Source organism: Patiria miniata, unplaced genomic scaffold (genome assembly GCF_015706575.1).
Source record: "Patiria miniata isolate m_02_andy unplaced genomic scaffold, ASM1570657v1 HiC_scaffold_3, whole genome shotgun sequence".
Lineage (NCBI taxonomy): Eukaryota > Metazoa > Echinodermata > Asteroidea > Valvatida > Asterinidae > Patiria > Patiria miniata.
The window spans coordinates 26,646,005-26,665,676 of NW_024037069.1; the positions used below are offsets into that span (position 1 = coordinate 26,646,005).

At 37.5% G+C, this 19,672-nt stretch overlaps 1 protein-coding gene and 1 long non-coding RNA gene across 2 annotated transcripts in view; both read right to left on the reverse strand.

The window, feature by feature from the left end:
* Nucleotides 1–1,083: 1,083 nt before the first annotated feature.
* LOC119737934 lies at nucleotides 1,084–2,713 on the reverse strand. The gene is made up of 3 exons (XR_005272415.1): nucleotides 2,615–2,713; nucleotides 1,693–1,883; nucleotides 1,084–1,368 (listed from the first exon to the last, which is right to left on the reverse strand). It is a non-coding gene; the product is annotated as an uncharacterized LOC119737934 (long non-coding RNA).
* A 3,711-nt stretch (nucleotides 2,714–6,424) lies between these two features.
* Nucleotides 6,425–19,672, reverse strand: part of LOC119738843 (ATP-binding cassette sub-family A member 3-like) — a 60,812-nt gene continuing 47,564 nt past the window's right edge. Inside the window, exons 28-40 of the mRNA XM_038213814.1 lie at nucleotides 19,420–19,530; nucleotides 18,267–18,433; nucleotides 17,535–17,673; nucleotides 17,038–17,100; nucleotides 16,508–16,685; nucleotides 15,302–15,405; nucleotides 14,014–14,043; nucleotides 12,715–12,872; nucleotides 12,071–12,241; nucleotides 11,179–11,271; nucleotides 10,004–10,118; nucleotides 9,043–9,168; nucleotides 6,425–8,403 (exon numbers count right to left, since the gene is read on the reverse strand). Coding sequence (XP_038069742.1) covers nucleotides 8,275–8,403; nucleotides 9,043–9,168; nucleotides 10,004–10,118; nucleotides 11,179–11,271; nucleotides 12,071–12,241; nucleotides 12,715–12,872; nucleotides 14,014–14,043; nucleotides 15,302–15,405; nucleotides 16,508–16,685; nucleotides 17,038–17,100; nucleotides 17,535–17,673; nucleotides 18,267–18,433; nucleotides 19,420–19,530 — 1,584 coding nt within the window. The 3' untranslated portion in view covers nucleotides 6,425–8,274. The remainder of the gene's footprint in view (nucleotides 8,404–9,042; nucleotides 9,169–10,003; nucleotides 10,119–11,178; nucleotides 11,272–12,070; nucleotides 12,242–12,714; nucleotides 12,873–14,013; nucleotides 14,044–15,301; nucleotides 15,406–16,507; nucleotides 16,686–17,037; nucleotides 17,101–17,534; nucleotides 17,674–18,266; nucleotides 18,434–19,419; nucleotides 19,531–19,672) is intronic.

The following is a 19,672-nucleotide window of genomic DNA, read 5'->3' on the forward strand; positions in this document are numbered from 1 at the left end:
CTGTAAAATAAAATTAGACCTTGTTATAAAAAACAAAAACCTATCTACCTTTTACAATCTTCCGTTACAAACTACATGCACTTTTATTTATTTCTGAGTTGTAACCAAGTCAATCAAAAGTTAAATTGACATGTGGCTGGGAATCCTCAATGATAATGGATGCATATGGCACAGTCCATTTTGAGAGCTTGTCACTTGATTTGAAACTGGCTGATTAATTTCATTGCAGAAGTCACAACTCCCCATTGAAACATTTGACATATTCATCTCTGTGATCATAATTTTTTTACTACTGTTTTATGTGCAAATTCGAGTTCAGAAAGTATTTCAGTTAAATTTGTAGGGATTTGTCACATTTGTGGTAGGAAATCTGTGAAACACAGCCACAATTATTTACACTCTTAAATATTGTAAATGAGATAAACACAATTAAAACTCAGTTAATTATGTATGTAATTATGTTTAGTTGTACAACATTAAATGGTACCTTAGGGAAACACTGTAGTAAATTATTTGAAATCATGGAGACATTTTAGTGTCTCCCTAATGTTTTAACTACCATTTCTAGAATAAAATGTTTTTAAGGTCAAGAATAATATACATTGTAAATTAAAACATGTATTTTTTTTTTTTTTGGGGGGGGGATTTAAATATGGGATAACGGGAGGGTGTTTGTTGGGTGTTTTTTTTGGGGGGGGGGGGGGGCACAAGTCCATGGGAACGTCGCCCTAAGGTACCATTGTCGGTAATTTACGTGCATTATTTAAAATACACAAGTTACTTTGCATAACTCATACAAAACACAAACGAAATAACTTCAATAGGATTTGAAGATTACATTTATGCTAATGTGTTTCCTTCTAAGTGCATTAGTTTTATGAAAGTTTACTTGCATACAAAGTTGCGAATACAATGCACTCTGTCTGGATACTTCATACTGATTTATATTCAGTTCATGTATTTTAGAACTCTTTAAATATTTGTGTGAAATTGTCCACATAAAATTTGTTTTGCTCGGTTTGCTTGCCTCATTTTTTTTTTAAGTTCAACACTGATATTAAAATATGTATTTATTGATACATGTACATACCTTTAATAACTTTGATCGATGAGCTTTCATTTCATTTGTCGAAATTCCATTTTTTGGCCTGTTCTCTATTTCTCAGCTCTGCTTACTGTAGGCAGCAAATCTTTTTTGAATATAGGCCTGTTACAAAAAGGAACTGTTGGTAGAAAAAGTCTTCATCTTTTGATGTGGCGTGAGAACCATTGATGTAATTAAGCGCAGCACTGTCAGAAGACATTGTTTTAGAAGTCCAACGTGGATTTCTTTCTCAGCATGCCAACACCATAGTAACCTAGATACGCCTGTAGTATTTACACAGGAGAAAGTTAATTAATTTAAAGTTAAGTTAAGTTTCCCTTGATTGATTGTACCCGGGGGGGGGGGGGGGGGATTGTTAAAACTATATCTTCATCCCATTCAAATTGGGCAAGCTTTCCTGTACTACGCAGAGGCCAAGTGTACAAGCAAAAACATGGTTGCTGAAACTAGTGAAAGGGAATATTTAATCAAGGACACATGGCCTTACCAAGGAAAAGGAGGGCAGAATTTTCAAATACTATGCCCAAAGGCATTGTATTCATTCACTGTTCACAGGGCCAAATTCACAAGAACACAACTTGACTTACCTTGTTCCATCTCCAGATGTACTCAACTTATCTCTGAGGTACAAGTAACCGCCTACCACGATGCCAGTGATGGCCACTGTCGCTAACACAGCTCGGCGCTTGGAGGGATTTGTGAGAAGTTCTGACCATGGTGCCATGAGGGTTTGTAAAATGAAATCTTATCTTTGCATACAAACTGATGGTGGAACGACCTGAGACGAAATGGAATAACAGCCACAATTGTAACAGTATATAACCAGATAACATACAACTTTTTTTGTAAAGGCTTGACTTTAGGCAGTAGGCCCCTAATTGGTAAACAAATGTGGTGATGCATTTCCAAAATGTGCTAAGACGTAAGGTAAACGACTTTCCCCATTTTCCTCATGCAGAGCTGCAAACTCTTTACTTTGCTTGGCAAGTTTTAAATTAATACAGATGTGAGAACCTTGTGAAAATCCATGTGGTAGGCCTACTAAAGTTGAAAAGATGTCCGAAAATTAATTGAGCACAAAAATCAGGCGAACTAAAAAAAAGCTCACTGAAATCTTATTTCAACATACTTGATAGGCCTAGGTAACAAAAAATTTTTTTTAACTTAACTCTTAATGATAAACCCAATTATTTTTACTCAGGTAGGTATCTATTATTTATAACTATATATTTAGGCCTAAAAAATTATGCCACCAAACAAAATATTTTCTTTTGGGGGGGGGGGGGCGCGTGGTTTTTTTTTTTTTGGCTTAACGCTAGGCCTACTGGTTTAATCAACATGTCATTGTCAATCATTGGGCACTTCGAAAATATATCGTAGGCCTAATCGCAAAACATTCCTCTCGTAAAGTCTTTTAATTGTGAAATTCGGAGCAAGATTTTTTGCACTCGCAATAATCTAGATAAAAGAGAAAAACTGCGCTTATACAAACTATCTATAAAAACCTACCTTGACAAGTTTATCTAGGCGAAAATGACGATAGAGCTAGAGATTTCTGCAGTTTATCTACACGTGAACAGCACAAAGAAAGCGCAGCGATTAACCGGAATTACACGTACGCGGTACACGGACGTACGTACACGCGCGCCGATTGGTTCAAAGTTTTATATAGAGGGCGCCCTCTAATTGTGCTTGAACTGGGCCGAAGCGGCCATTTTGGCCTTTTCAGGTCCAATATTGAAACTGACCATAGATTTCATTTGGACTTGGTCATACATTTATACTTTCAAATAATACAAAGTATTCCATAAGGCCATGCAACGTCCGGCGGGCGCCTCAGGCCGCGTCCGAAACGTTTATTAAAACCCTCCTATGGAAACATGCATTCTGCGTCAGTAAAAGGACACAAATACATTTCCTTCCACTTCCTATGGCATACTTGTAACAAACCAATGGGTTAGTTGACCAATATTGACCCAAGTAACAGCATGGCTCAGAATGCATGTTTCTATAGAAGGGTTTTAATAAACTGAATAAATCAGCCAACGCTAGCCTAGTACACCCGTTGTTATCCACGGACCAGAGCGAGCACGGCTCTGTACATGCAAATATGCAAGCCACGCGCCAGCCAATCGGAGTCGACTTTACTAAATCGTAACGTCATTTCTTTCCAAATCCGGACTAAATGGTTAGATAGGTCAATTTGAATGCAGTGTTTTGTAATACAACACCCGGGTGCATATGCGCGTAACATGATACAGAGTGCATGACACAGGTTTTTTTTTTTTATCCATTGTCTATGACGTGCTATACATGCCTGTCAATTTTAATACAGTTCAAAATCACATATTTGTGTTCAAATTGCTGTATAATTACAAACAAATCGATGTAAGCTCTCTTTTGCGTCGGTTTGGGTCTTCGTATCTCGCTCTCAATTATGTTTGCTGCAATTTTTTTTTTTTTTTAGATAATACAGAATTTGTATAGAACTATGATTTCATTTACTTGTCAATTGATCAGGGTGAACAACTTGAGGTAAAACTCTATGAGCTAAAAACTTTGGAAAACCTTGTGGCCCGGATCCCCCGACAACATTAACTTCCTTGTTTACATATACTCCCGAGTGTCTGGCTTATGGTCGTTATTAAACTTAACCGACCTACCCTCGTTAAAGATTACAATAAAATATTACAATGGACGCAGGCTAGAATGGCCACACTGCGCGGCCACACGTACACACGCCCTTTTACTCAATTACGTCAATGACATTCTATTCAAATTACCCTATTCATTATCCTGATCACTCAAGCATTAAGCGTGTGAGTAAAATACACATTTTTCCTGCTATACTTCGTAACCCAGGAAAATAAACTTCTCGTTTGAAGGGGGTTGGGTGGATGGTGGTTGGCACAAGGGCCACAGCGCCCCATTGGGGATATATCATTGAAATCCCTGAAAATGTCTCACATTCACAAAACAAGCACTGTGCATGGATCTTTAAAACAAAAGATTATTTTTTGGACAATAAATGTGAGCAACTTTTTGTTTTACCTAAGGGAAAGCACAATCATAGATCCATGTATACTCATAGACCAACGAGAATACTTCGCTGCACCAAGTTAGCAGCTGACAGATGATAGGATGCGACACATGTTTTGGGGCTTTGTGGTCATGGGCGTCGCGTGGAGATATCTAGAGTGGGGCAGAGCACATTACACGTACATTGTATTTCCAAAAGTCCTTGTACTGTTTCTAGCATATTGACAATTCATCATTTTTTTTCGAGGGTGGGCGGGGGACATTTGCCCACCCCACCCCACCCCCATTGACATCCCTGCGGACGCCCATGTTGTTAAATTTGCATAATTAACAGCAATATGACTTCGCACCTCGGTTTTTTTTCTCTCCTTTTTTTGGGTTACTTTTCCTGGGGTTCGCTAAGTCAAATAGTAGCAATATGTAAACCCATCTCGCAAATCTTCCGTTTTATTTTTGGAGGGGAACCCCATACATACAGTCACAAAGCATTCGTACACACAAATCTGAACACACATTTTATTAAAGGTTACCCTTTCCCCATGTAAATATGCATTTAAAGTACCTTTGTTCCCTTTTCGTTCTGCAATTAGAGTTAAAATAGACACCCCATAATGCATTTTATAAGTGATTAAAATTTAAAACATATAACAGCAGGCACAAAATATACATTACAATGTACTAAAGGGAAAATACAACATTTGCAAACATCAAAAAATAAAACTACCAAATCATTTTGAAATACCTTGCTGGACTGTTAGTGAATGACAGTGTAAAGCATCCTGTAAAATCATGGCACCTGGTATACTGTCATTTTCAAGAAAAGTGGTATTTTTGTATCAATTTCCAACGCTGATCGGCCGATCAGCGTTGGAAACAACTGGCTTTTTTTTCAAATACTGGCCCTAATTGACCATCGCACTTGTTTGCAATCGATTACAAACCTATGAACGGGTACGAGCCAGCTAGAGTGGTTCCCTGACCTTACAATTCCCCAATGTATGTAAACTGCTCTGTTTCTTCTTATATGGAGTCAGGAACCAGACTGCAGGAAAATGATCGTTTTTCTTGATTTTTATAGCATTTTCGAACCCAAAACCTCAAAAAAGTCAGTGTAACTATATTTGCTATATATTTCCAACCCCCCAATTCCATCCATTTCTGAAAATTACAGCAAAAGCAAATGATGTATATTCCCTTAAGTGTGTGAAATATTCTTAGGCACAAAATACTTTGATAATAGTCCATAATAATAATGCATTTTAAAAGTGACTAAAATTTAAACATATAACAGAAAGCACAAAATATACATTACAATGTACTTAACATTTTAAGTGTGTGAAATATTCTTAGGCACAAAATACTTTGATAATAGTCCATAAATATACATATAGATATCTTGTTCTTTTTAAAAATCTTTGTGAAAGTGCACAAATATCCAGGAATGTTGCCCATTAGTGAAAAAATATACTTCTCATACTTTCTCCAAAATGTAAGTTTGAATATGAAATGAAATTAAGAATGTTATAAAAAGAAAACTATTCATTGCACACTGTTCAATGCATCAGCCATGAAACACAAGGAGGAAAGTTGGATCTTGATGCCGTACAAAGCTCATGAATTTCAAACAAACAATCTCAACTTCTGGTGAATCTACACCAGTACTGATCTACGCAATCTAATAGTTTCATCCTCCTTTTAGTATGTATCTGAACTATGCAAACATTTTAGATTGTGGTCTTTACAAAGTTTGCAAATTTGTAATAATTATAATATGTTATGTCAGCAAGTAACTTTATTCAAAGGCAAAAACCAAATTTAAACCAAAAGCTGCAGACCAAAAGCCAATGCCCAGTACAGTATTTAGACCAGTAACCTCATGGTCCAGCCCAATGTTAAGAAGAAAGACATTAAAATATATTGCTCAATGAAATACATTTTAAGATGTCTTTATAGATAATTATATGATTTACAATATATTGCATTTCATTAACATCCCCTTTCTACTATCACACTTATTTCCTAACCAAAATAAATTACTCACTATAATGCCTTGATAAACACTTCTAAAAAGTATCCTCGGTATCTATGAAAGTGGTACATGTGTATTAAAATTTCGTATGTACTAGGTAGTAATAATTATGGACAAGAAAAAAGGTGACAGTGAAAGGTCGACTGTGAACACAAAAGACTGGAGTGAATATGTGACAGGTGCATATTCAACTTTGAATACATAAACCATGCCCCCATTTGGTAGAAAGCATTTAATCCTTTTTTTTGGGGGGGGGGGGTGGGGGGTTGAACATACATACCAGCACCAAGATAGTTCTGCCATCTGAAACACTTTACAGATTTAAGCAATATAAGGTTTATGGAAGCACCATGTAGTCAAATCTTTTTTTAGTGACTGTGTGTGGTCCTGAAGATGGACAGAGCATACTGTATGAAACCAGTTCTTTTCAGAACCACACACAGTCACAAAAAGAGATTTGACTCCATGGTGCTACCGCAAACCTTACATCTTTGGACTTCCACCATGCAAACCATCAAATCTTACTTAAATTAACAGATAACTTGCTAATAGAATACATGGTGGGCTCATAGAGGGAAGAACCTTTACAGCCTGGTATACAAACTGATAACTGAAAGGGCACACAAATGAAGCCATGAATGTATCAATGAACTAAATTAAGGAAACCAAGCTGCCCGTGCAATATCAGGAACCTTCCTGCTGAATTCACAAATAATTCAGTGTTTGATGTTAAACGGCACAACATGGGAGGCACAACATGAGAGGCTGCATACTTGCAAATGTTGCTGTTTCCAAAAGCTATGGCAACAAGCTGCTGACCTCTTGGTGAGGTCAAATCTATGACGGCAAATAGTGTAATGCACTATAACAATATCTGCATTGATTTCACAAAATGCATTGTATGCCTCAAAAGTTAATACAAGTTACAAAACCATTGCAAAAAATAGCACATGATTATAAACATTTTAGTTTTGACAACATCACTTCTTAATGACAAAACAACATTTTGAAAACAAGCAAATGACTTGTGTGCATATATTTTTTTTAAGTTTTAGTATCTGAGTGGACAGTTCAGCATTGAAAAATTGGTCAACTTTGCTGTGGTTTTTAATAGAGATGTACTTTCACTTCTATTTTTGCGTTTCAACCAGAAAAATACAATTATTTTCTAAAATTGCTATTTTCTGGGAATGCCAAAGTTATTCACTTCTGAATGAGACATCAAGCACAAAATTATGCTTGATTATGGAAAAGTCATTTTACAAATTCCTACTTATTGAGGCCTAAAACAATAATTTCTCACAGGGGTAAAAACCCTGAATTTCTGAACTTAGTGCACGCACAGTACATCTCTAAGATAGAAGTGTTTTTAAAAATGTAACATTGATCATTTGGATACAAAGTGAAAAAAAAAATTGTAAAATTTGATCATTGGAAATGTTTTTAAAAAAATACATTTTTGAATTGTGAAAGCACTAGTGAGGAAAAATACGTAGAAATTGTGTCAGAAAATAGCTTAATATTTAAAATATATTGTATTAATTCACATACATGAATGTTCATATATATACATATACACCATCTGATAACAAGAATAATACACCATTTTGTGCAAAGTTAGACATTAATGTCACACACACAAACATCATCTGAGTAAACAAGTTTTAACCTCTTGTGCAAAGTTTATACATACATTGAAATGTGATAATATATTCATGCATTTGATCATAAAATACCTTTGAAAACAAACCTTGGAATGTTTTTTTTTTCATTTGAGACTTATATCACATCATAAGAAGTCCGTAAACACTATTTTTCTCTTATAATTGTTGTGTTAATTTTTCTGTCTTCTGTGTAATTTGTAAGTCCCGTGCAAAAAGTCAAGATCAATCCACAGATATCAGGACTAGGTTGAGATACTGGACATATTTTAAATTGGGTTTGGAATTTCAATTGTTTCATCGCAATTCAGTTTCAAACCCTTAGTCTGTCGTGATGACCAAGATGTAGTCAGTTACCAAATCCTGAACTTGTAGTGTTTTAATTCTGAGTGGGTTTGTATTTTCAAATGGGTCCTTATTCTGTACCCATGCCTTATAACCTAAGTGTTGACGACAGGCATTTGCAGGCCAGTGCTGGGCTCGTTGTAGGGTGCAGGGGGCCGTTGCTGACGACCAATCTTTAATGTGGTCCCCTCAGCATGCTGCATCTTGGCAAAATTCAAGAACACCTGCAAACAAAAAGGGACAGCGTAACAATTCCTAAAATGTGATCAGATACTACAAAATGAGTCATAAGAGCAATTTTGTTTTACTTACTAGTTTATTATGTGTAGCAAGAAAGGCATACATGTACTTTGCACTTATTTTGATACCTCAATTATTTGAGCATCTCAGTATATGCAAATAGAATGTAGGTAACCATGTTGACTCTTCCCAGTGTTTCCATTGTGCAAACTTTGTAAAAATACCAATTACTCAACCAGGGATGACATTGGGAGAAAAACGCAAAATCCATGAAATAATTGGCAGAAGGTTTGATGGTCGCCGAGGGCCCCAGGTAACGTAGGGTTGTCAGGTCTATGGTTTGTATTTGCCTAAAGAAACCCCTTAAAATACCCATTTCTTTTATTCTATACAAACTTTGATAGGTAAAAACACAAATAATGGTAAAACCTCAAGAATGCCAGGTTACAAAAGGGATTATTTAAAAATCCTGAAAATCAGTAAAAATATCCTGTCAAATCTCGACCCAGCTCCACAAAAGCTGAGGCAGACTTTCACAAAAGTCTATAAAAGTTTAAACTTCCAAAACCAAAGTCTTTTGAGGCCAGCTTGAGTGGAATGCCAGAAATGGGTGCAAGTATTACCTGTTCCAGAGTAGTCTGGCTGACGCTGTAATCAACAATGTCCAGACCAACACGGCTTTCTTCCAAAGCACCAAAGATGAAGGACCAGCTCAGCTGCTCATTGTTGACCTGATAGTGAAGCAATCCCTGAAAAAAAAAAAGTGGGAAATGGTTGCAGTCATTCTGCAATAGACTACGTGGACAAGTACCCAAAAAACTGCTGACACATGAAAACAGTTGCACACTTTTAAAGACTGGCATTCACTGCGGTGCCTAGCTAAATTATTCAGTAAATTTAAATCGAGTGCATGAGAAGTTTGAGGTTTCAAACATTCGGGGGGTGACTACATAGAAAGTTTTAATCATCACATGGTATTTTTTTTGACAAGATTGTTCAAGTTTCTCATCATCGTCATGGCCTAGCCTGCACATCGTAGTCGATGAAAGTAGCACATAACGCCACAGTAGAACTGCAAAATGAAGTAAACGACTTGTATTGGAAGATTGTTGGTGTCTCCGCTCCATTCTCTTGACACAGAAATCGATATACTTCTCGGCAGAAACATGCGAGTCACTGAGAAGTCTATCACGCCACAGCAAGCGTTCTTGTGCCATTTCTTCCCATGATGAGAGAGGGATGTCTAACGCAGTGAGGTCGCGTTTTATTATGTCTTTGTACCACAGCTTTGGGCAACCAGGGGGACGGAAGGAATCTGCTAGCACACTGTAGATGTTTTTCGGGAGCCTATTATCACCTCTCTACAAACATGGCCAGTCCAATGGAGGTGATGAGCTCTAAGCATGGTATACATATCAGAAGAGCATGTAATTTCCAAGATCTTGGTGTTAGGGACCTTATCTTCATAAGTTCAAGTTTCTACGCCCAGCGGAATGTAGGTGCATTGTGTAACTGGTTAATTTAAACCAGTGATTGGGTACGATTGCATAGTGTAAACACACTTAACAGGCCAAGAATGTTTACCTGGTGTTCCTCCAAAAGAAAAGCACCATCAAAGACAGAATGGACAAAGTTCTTGACTATCTGCACATCAGCGTTGGGTCTGACTTTGATCATCATGGTGTAGCCTGTCCCAAACCTGGACAATGCAATGAAATGTTGCATAAATTGATTTTGTAATTTATCAAATATTACAAAATTATTATTTATCTTATATGTAAACATTTATGACATATAATCTTGGTGAATGGGACAGGCCCAGTACAAGCTTCAGCCAATTATCTAACTTCATACTTTTATTCTAATTTGTGTTATGTTTACACGTATCTTGTAGTGGCATTTTAACAGTATAAACTAAACTTGAAGCTTACAAAAGTTGAGATAAAAACTGCTTGCAATTGTAAACAAATATATGTGGATTATGATTCCATATCTACATAATATTAGCAGGATGTTTTCCTTTTTATTTTACTTCAAAGAAATCTTCACAAAGATAGGAGTACACATGGTGAACCCTTATTATTTCAAGGAACAATGCATAAATCTTGCAGGAAAGCTAAACAAAATCATGCTTTTATAGTTATGGAAAAGCATTTTTTCTTCCAAATCTCTTTTGCCTGCCCTGGCCCATTGTTGAAGTTCTGTATATCACAAGTCCACACAAACCATCCAGAGTCTATTACAAGTCATCTAGTCCCAGATCAAGTCAAAAGCTATTCCAATGAATAAAGGCCATGTGCTTTCTATATTGCTCATGCCCTGATACCTGTGAATGGACTTCTAACCTAGTTTTGATGCAAGACTGGATTTGGTTTCGTTCCTCTAATGCAGCAGGTCCCTGCCAACTGCACTTAAGCCACCACGGCAGCAGAGGGCACTATCAACAAGATAAATAAAATCCGATCTTGGGAATTTTGGCACTCGACCCTGACAAGTTTCAAGTGTACTTAACGTGCCCTATATTCAATCTGCTAAATGTGCGTGAAGTATGCTCATATTTTCTTGGGTCCGAGTGCCAAGGCTCTTAAGACTGGATTTGGTCATCTTGTTGATAGCTTCCTCCACCACTGAGGTGGCATGACCAGCTTGCCAGGGTAGAAACTGGCCGCAACATGGACTACGATTTCTTGCTACCAGAATTGTAATAGACCCGACTACAGCATAAGCCTAGCCTTATGGAGCAAGACGTTTACAATTACCTGCTCTTCAGGTGCTGTGTGCTACCGAGGCATTGGAATTGCCCATTGACCATGATGGCTAGACGTGTGCACAAGGCTTCACACTCCTCCATGCTGCAAAACAAAATGAAACAAACATAGGAAAAAGAGAAGACAAGCCTAGTAAAATTTGTCCCAAAGCACACTGAATTCTTTTCGATTTACTCTGAATGGCTATTCACTGGAAGTCCTTTATGACAGCACTACACGGCTCTCTGCACCAGTCAACAAACAGGAGCAAGTTCCGGTGGCTAACACAAATACAACATGCGAACGTCGTTGGTCAAATGATGGTTAAAATGTCATCAAGAAACGTCTTGGTCCTGGCTCCCTGCTGTGTTTTATGATGCCAGTGGCTATTGGGAACCAGTGATGGACCTGTGCCACGTCATCTGGTTCCAAATAGTCGACTAGCACAGTCCAACCATCGTCGACTAGACAGAGTTGGAACCAACTTAGTCGAAATATGGTTAACAATAGTTCGTGTGCGAACTTGCCCCAGGCTCAAGTGACAGTCAGTCAATGAGTCAGTCAGTCTGTCAGTCTGATACACAGAGGACTAGGCCTTTGTTGTTCAAAATGCTGTTCAGTAGTTCTTGTTTTTTTACTTTGTGTCTTTTATGCATATAAGACACAATAGAAGACATGGAGGAAACCTAAAACGTCATGAACATGAAAGATGGATCAAAAGAAACAGTCTAAATGTCAATGAAGCAAGGATCCAGAAATTAATGTTGAAGCAGAACAAAAATGTGGTCGGAAGAACAGAGAAATTAATTAATTAACAATTAAGCATAACAAGAAAAGCATAAAAGATAGTAAACACACCAGGTTTTACAGAATTGAATGACCAAGTTCTGAGGTAGTCCCTTACCTGTGTGATGTCAGGACAATAGACCGGCCGTCTCTCATGACCATAGTCAATGCATCCCATAGATGGCGCCGTGCCTTGGGGTCCATGCCTGATGTTGGCTCATCAAGAAGAATGATAGGTGGATTGCCCACGATGGCTATGGCAGTGTTGAGCTTTCTCTTGTTACCCCCACTGGAAAAATGACAAGAAAACCAATGCCGATGACAAGCGTATATTTACACATATCTTTACCTTCTTTTTGTCTTTTGTAAATCATAAGAGTGGAGTAATATGTAATTTTGAAGAAAATGTTTTTGTTTTGTGCTTTTGAGGGAGGGGGAGGTTGGGAAATTTGTGGCAGAATTATTAACAGTCACAACAACTATGTGCACAGATCTTCTTAAGACAAAATGAATAAAGGTGTTTTATGGACAATTGGACATAATTTAAAATGACTCTTGAAAACCCATGGCTGAAAGCAGTGATATTTGTCTGTCGTTTTTGGACCAAGTTGATCACATTCAACCCACTAGTCCCTGTACTGCCTGAAACTGTCTGCCCGTTACTCCCTGTGCTGCCAAATCACTAAGTGGTTTTATGGATTTATAAGGCAATAAATAGAATGTATTACAGACATTTGACAGGTGCTAATGGGTTTATCTTACCTGTATGTCCCACACAGTTTGTCAGCCCAGTTGTCTAGGTTCAGATGCGTGATGGTGCTCTTCACCACTGACTTGATGTTCTTTCCAGGAATCCCACGCAGACGAGCAAACAAGGTCAGTAACTCCCTGCCTGTCAGTCGCTCAATCAAAGCATCAAACTGGATTGGTTGACACAAACCAATCGGAATCCAACTGATTACTATCGCTCTCTCAAAATTTAAATTTTACCTTGGCAAAACTCTTGATTATATATCGACCATGAGTCAGTGTTGTGCTCCCTTTTTTTGCATTTGACAATGATAATTTTGAAGAAAATGTATCTAACCATGCATCTACAAAAGAGATACATATCAGACACAAACAAGTCTGAATTAGCATAATTATGATGTAGTAAATTCAAATTCTGCAGCAAAACTGTTTCGAAACTCTGGGAATGATGTGCATGATGAATGTTTAAAAAAATGTTTAAAGAATGTTTATGGTTGAAATGCTTAAGTACATGGAAAAGAATACAGCTGGGTAGTGAGTCACATTGTATTTGCTTTGTTGGGTCATCGGGTACAACCTGTCGTTAAATTTCTTTCTGTACTTTTTATTCTCGACAATAATTATTCGCAACTTTTCTTCTAAACGGTACTGGTCTAAACATGAAACTTTGAACAAAGATCGACCCTGATCCCGATGTGTGCATATTACTCTGACGTCATGATGACATCATCAAGTATCAAATTACAATCGATTTAAGTTGAAAAAGTAACCAACTTCTTTCATTATAACTTCAGAACAAAATGATCAATCATGTTCAAACTTTGTAATCAGATACCTAGGACAACATTGACCTTGGGCTTCAAAATGCTGTGACACCAAACTGGAAGTTAGGTGTTGTTAATACAAACACTTAAACATTAATTATGATTTCTATAATTTTAGAAGTTTGTTTCAACTTACAATGAACATGTATCCTTTGAACTAAATCAGTTTTCAGTTTGCACATTTTAACTGCTGATGTCATCAAACCAAATATAATGCGTACATGTACATGTGTATTGAAATTTGTATTGAAATACTCCAAAAAGATGCATTTTTCTCATAAAACAAATGGTTTTACTGGAAAGGCTGAACTTCATTATCCTTTCTTCTGTTTCGACATAAAAATACTCACAACTGGGCAATGTCCTATGAAATAGTTTTTCGGCCCGATCACCCAGTGTTTTTAACTCAACAGTCATGAAGCTCTATTTTTGTTTGGTTTTGTTTTCTTGAAGACAAAAATGGAAAACAGAATCAGCTAGTGCTTACCTGTGGGCAGTATCCCATTCTTTGTTGGGCCTGTAATTAAAAAAAAAAACAACTTAAATTTACAAATTCCATTCCAACAAAAACAACAGTATTTTGAAGAGTGCTTCTAAACAGTAAATATTACTTTACCTTATTTTATATGTAAGACACGTATAATAGCAATATGCCAACAATCATCAAATGCTTAAATGTAATATGCAACATTTGTGTTTGCTGTAATTTCCAGAAATGGATGGATTTTGGGGTTAGTATTTTATAGCAAATATTGTTACACAGACCTGCTTAACTTAAGTTCCTGGATACTGGAAAAGCCAAGCAAAAAATGCTGTTCTTGTAGTCTGGTTCCCTGACCCTACTTCAGATGAAACAGAGCAATTTACAGACGTCCGGGAAATGTCAGGTCAGGAAACCAGACTAGCTGGTTTGCACCCATTCAAGGATGTGTAAATGACTGCAAACAAAATGTGGACTACCTAAATTTTGTAAAGTGGGGGCAGTATTTGAAAATGTCATTATTTTTTCAAAGATGGTCGGCCGAGCAATGTTGGAAATTGATACAATTACGCTTTTCTTGACCATGACAGCACACCAGGTGCCACAATTTCACAGGAGCTGGACACAATTATTCACTTGCAGTTAAGTAAAGTATTTCGTAATAAATTGTTAGTTTTTTGTTTTTTTTGCAAATGTTATATGTTACCTTTAAATGCTTAATAGGTGGTAGGGCTTACAACCAAGAAGAAAAAGTACTGCAAGTCAAACTTGCGCAATCACCCTGGCATGCTGGCAGTATTTATACAGTCAGTCAGTCAGCACACTGTTCAGTGTAGCTAACCAAAATCAACAACGACCTCATTTGACTCTTAGATGACCTCAAATGCCTGAAGTCATCTGAAGTCCCCTTGCCCAAAGTTTATTGTCACCAAATTTGGTTGAGAGTACAGTCAGACTTTTCATATTACAACACTTTTCAGTTTACCTAACCAAAATCACCAATGACCTCATTTGACCCTTACATGACCTTTGACCTCAAATGCCTGAAGAGTTCTTAAACCCCCTACCCAAAGATTATTGTCACCAAGTTTGGTTGAGATTGAAGTCAGACTTTTCACAAGGACATACAGAAGGAATGCACCATCTCAATATCCCCCTTTCTGGCTTAAATGCCAGGGGGATACAAATGAGAAGCAAAGACACGACTAATATGCACCTAGTTTTAAACACCCCTTCACTGTGTTTAAGATTGTTACAGTGAATTGTGGGGGTATAAGCAAGGCTCTCTAGCTACCTTTCTACGATATTTCTGAATGCTGAATCCTTCCATGTAGGCTTCGCCTGCAGTCAAGCCTAGATCACCAGTCAACATGCCAAAGCTGGTAGTCTTGCCCGCACCTTTAGGATGTAACAATAATAATATGCTTGTTAATGCCAATATCCCACCCCTGTTCATCCAGCCATGAGCCCATCTTCTCAACATTAGCACAATCTGTATTCTCTACCATCACAGGTACCCATTTATACTCCTGTATTCTCTACCATCACAGGTACCTATTTACACTCCTGTATTCTCTACCATCACAGGTACCCATTTATACTCCTGTATTCTCTACCATCACAGGTACCCATTTATACTCCTGTATTCTCTACCATCACAAGTACCCATTTATACTCCTGTATTCTCTACCATCACAGGTACCTATTAACACTCCTGTATTCTCTACCATCACAGGTACCCATTTATACTCCTGTATTCTCTACCATCACAGGTACCCATTTATACTCCTGTATTCTCTACCATCACAAGTACCCATTTATACTCCTGTATTCTCTACCATCACAGGTACCCATTTATACTCCTGTATTCTCTACCATCACAGGTACCCATTTATACTCCTGTATTCTCTACCATCACAGGTACCCATTTATACTCCTGTATTCTCTACCAGTACAGGTACCCATTTATACTCCTGTATTCTCTACCATTACAGGTACCCATTTATACTCCTGTATTCTCTACCATCACAGGTACCCATTTATACTCCTAGGTGGGGTGAGGCAATTGCAGTAAAGTGTCTTGCTCAAGAACACAAACACCATACTCCCGGTCAGGGTTTAACCCCACGCACCAATCATATGAGTTGGATACTTAAACCATTACACATACGTTAAAGACATAATTTTATTTTACATCAAATAAACAAGAAAAGGAAATTGACTACAGCATTGTGTGCATCTGTGACATTGTTTCACGGCTTTTGTGCTGCGAATTTGTACATGTATTGTAATGTCAAATCTGTTCTGTATTCACTGCTGCCTGGAAAAACATTTCAACTCTAATGGGGGGCAGGTTAAAAACATTTCTCTAGCGAAAACTTACTATTGTTTGGCAACATCTACAAACAGATGTGGACATTGTCATAATGCACTGTGAATAAAGCACAATTGTTTTGAGAAGTGAATCGTTTGTAGTTTTTTTACCAATGAAGCAATTTACCATTGACTCCCAGCAGACCAAAGCACTCTCCTTTGGGTATGGCGAGGCTGAGCTGGTCCACGGCAGGCGAGGGTTTGCTGCGGAACATCTTGGACAGATTCTTCAAGATGACAGCGTACTCACTGCGCTTGGGGTCCAGGGAATCGACCTTTGACCTCTCATTGGCCACATCAACATCCTATCATGTTTGATAAAGTATACACAAATACACCACACATTTAAGACAGTTTTTCATATTTTTCTCTAACCTGTTCTTCAAGATTTCCTGACACTAACAGTTTTGTCTGCTACAATAAAGTTTTCCCTACTCTATTAAGTAAATGCTTATCATATTTCAAAACAGGTGAGACATTTTTGAAATTGGGCAAATAGTCATTAATAAAATGACACTTGAAATGGCAATCACCAAAGAAACCCTACAAATTTTGCCATCCAGCCATTTCTGTCGGTAGTTACCAAATCAGTCATTATCGTTATTCAATTGAAATCTTTGAAAAATATTGATAATTTACATGCACTGATATTTTTACCTCTGCAGCACTGTTGTGAGCTTTAAGATACTTGGCTGAGCGAGACGGAATGAAAAAATTCATCTGTGTGGAAAAACAAATGGAAAGTTGATGTGTTTTTTAAAGCAAGTTGAAAATACATCTACATCTACGTGCAATTCAAAAATAATCGCTGATTTCCCTGCAAATGAATAACAGTGCATAAATGATCATTTTACTTGTGAAAATTTCACATACAAGAGGTACAAGTGTTGCGTTTTTTCTTTAGAAAAAGGCTTCATAATCTATGGCCAAGTGTCAGTGTTGCAGTCAAGTCCATCATAAGTCCATCACGAAACCGTAAGTAAGTAAATCACAAATCAATCACAAATCCAGTCGCAAGGTCACTTGAATACCTTGTGACTTAACTTGGGACTGCAGGACTTGTGATTGACTTGTAGTGGCATTGTGAGGTATTGTGATGGACTTGACAGTATGGATAGAAACTTCCGCAAAATACAACTTTGCCTCTGGTATACCTCAAGCAGAAGGGTAAGAGCAAAGAAGATGAGGCCCTCTACTGCCAAGTATACGGCATGCTGGCCAATGCCCGGCTTGTCCCAGTCTAGGTTGTTGGCAGCGTAACTGATATTGGCAAACTCGCAAACCTCCATATCCCTTATCAGGAGAAGAAAAAAACCCAGTCAAACGGTGCACATGCTGATAAAGTTTAAATATGGTGTGAACAAAACTGTAACAGGCAATTTGGATGTTATGAATGGACGTGTCAATGATGGAGCCAACTAACCATGATATTTGATTAATGTTTGAGAGAAATGATTCAAAACTCCTAGTCTGTAATCTCCTTGACAATTACTGGATGATCGATGTACAGGATCTGAAAAATTTTCATGTTTATTGACTGAGCTCTTAAAACCTCTGTCACGGACATTACATAACGCTCGAATTGCCCTAGAGTACTTTTTGTACGGAACTCTTGCCAATTAATGCATAAATTGCACAAATAACGATTTTTAACATCAGCTAACAGATAACTAATATTTAACTATGTAACTGAAACAAACCTGAAAAATTACTTACAGAAAAAAAAGGATTCATGATTAGTCACACCATTCTTAACCACAGTTAATTTTATTTATGAATGAACTGGCTTCCTATGAAACGGCAAATGAACAGCACCCTGAAACAGTCAAGAGTAATGACAATGAATTGACTGATGTATGAGCAACCGATGGGCTGATGGAACTTACAGGTCTGAAGCGGTGCATGTGTCGCGAATCGCCACGTTGGTGGACAGCTGGATCAACCCCCGGGCCAAGCAGTGAGTAGGAAGGGCCATGAAGATGTGATCGACAATATTCACCTCGTCTTCGTAAGTTCCAATAACTTCCAGCACAAAGACTGTGATGACCATGGACTATATGTGCAGGAGTGACAGGGGGATGATTGTGTAGCAAACAAAAATTGACACTATTTGGAATAATTTTGAGCCGTGTTGCAGTCGAGTCTGTTTTTGAGTCCCAAACAAACGTCAACTCAAATAAGGATTGTACAGCAGAAATCAGAAATCAAGTACTTTCAACGAGTAGGAATAGGAGATTTTTGGATGCACATCAGAAGAAAAACACAAATATTTGGGCACTCCAACTCGAGTCCAATTCCCAACCTTTTTGAAAATTCCTGGGTATTTTTAAAGCATACCTTTCTGTCCAAATACTCAATGTTCTACCCAAAAACTCAGACAAATCTGTCAGGTTTCTTAAGTTTAAATGATAATGTACCTGTGTATGCATCACACACACAGAAAAATGACTCGACGTCAAAACTGTTATTAGAATGAATTTTCTCAATGATGAATCTGCAATAACCACCATGTCAACCATGACTGGAATGCTGATAATTATTGACTGTATACATGTACTCTGTACATTACTAAACATGCATGCAGCCTGGCTCATACTGCATGAAAATGAAACATGACTTTGAAGTAATGAAGATTATTGGAGAAAATATGCAAAAGCTGAAATGTGTTCAAAACAAGAACATCAATTTGTAAATATCTTACATCAGAAATACTGTAGCATTTTTTGTTTACTTATCCACTCTACAATTTTAAAGTTTGAAAGATAATCCCTCTTTAATTTTCCATGGGAAATCATGGACCTTCTCAAATGAATTTTGTTTTGATCAACTGGCCTGCTTGGTTTTCAGAAATCTCTGCTCTAAAAACTTGAAAGTCACAGGCAGTTATGGTATGTTACAGGCTACAAAATAATCATTTATAAAACTTTGATTACACTCCAAGTAGCTCAAACAAAATTGAGAAATGCAAGATTTGCAAATATGTAAATGATGCAAAAGGGGGTTTACAAACAATAACAAATATACAGACATTAGGCTTACCATTCCAACCAGCGTCAGGAAAGTAGCAGTGACAGCATATGCTGTGACAGGAGTCTTGAACAAGAAGGAGAGGAAATAGACGAAAGGCACGGCAGCCCATCCAAACAACAGCTGTAAGGATAAAGGTAAACTGAAACATTGCCTTAAAATGCAGACAGAAAAAAAAGTATGATGCTCTAGTTTCAAAGATATTTTCGTGAAATCAACTCAGGTTAATACGTGTATTAAGTAATGGAATAATTGGAGTAATGAA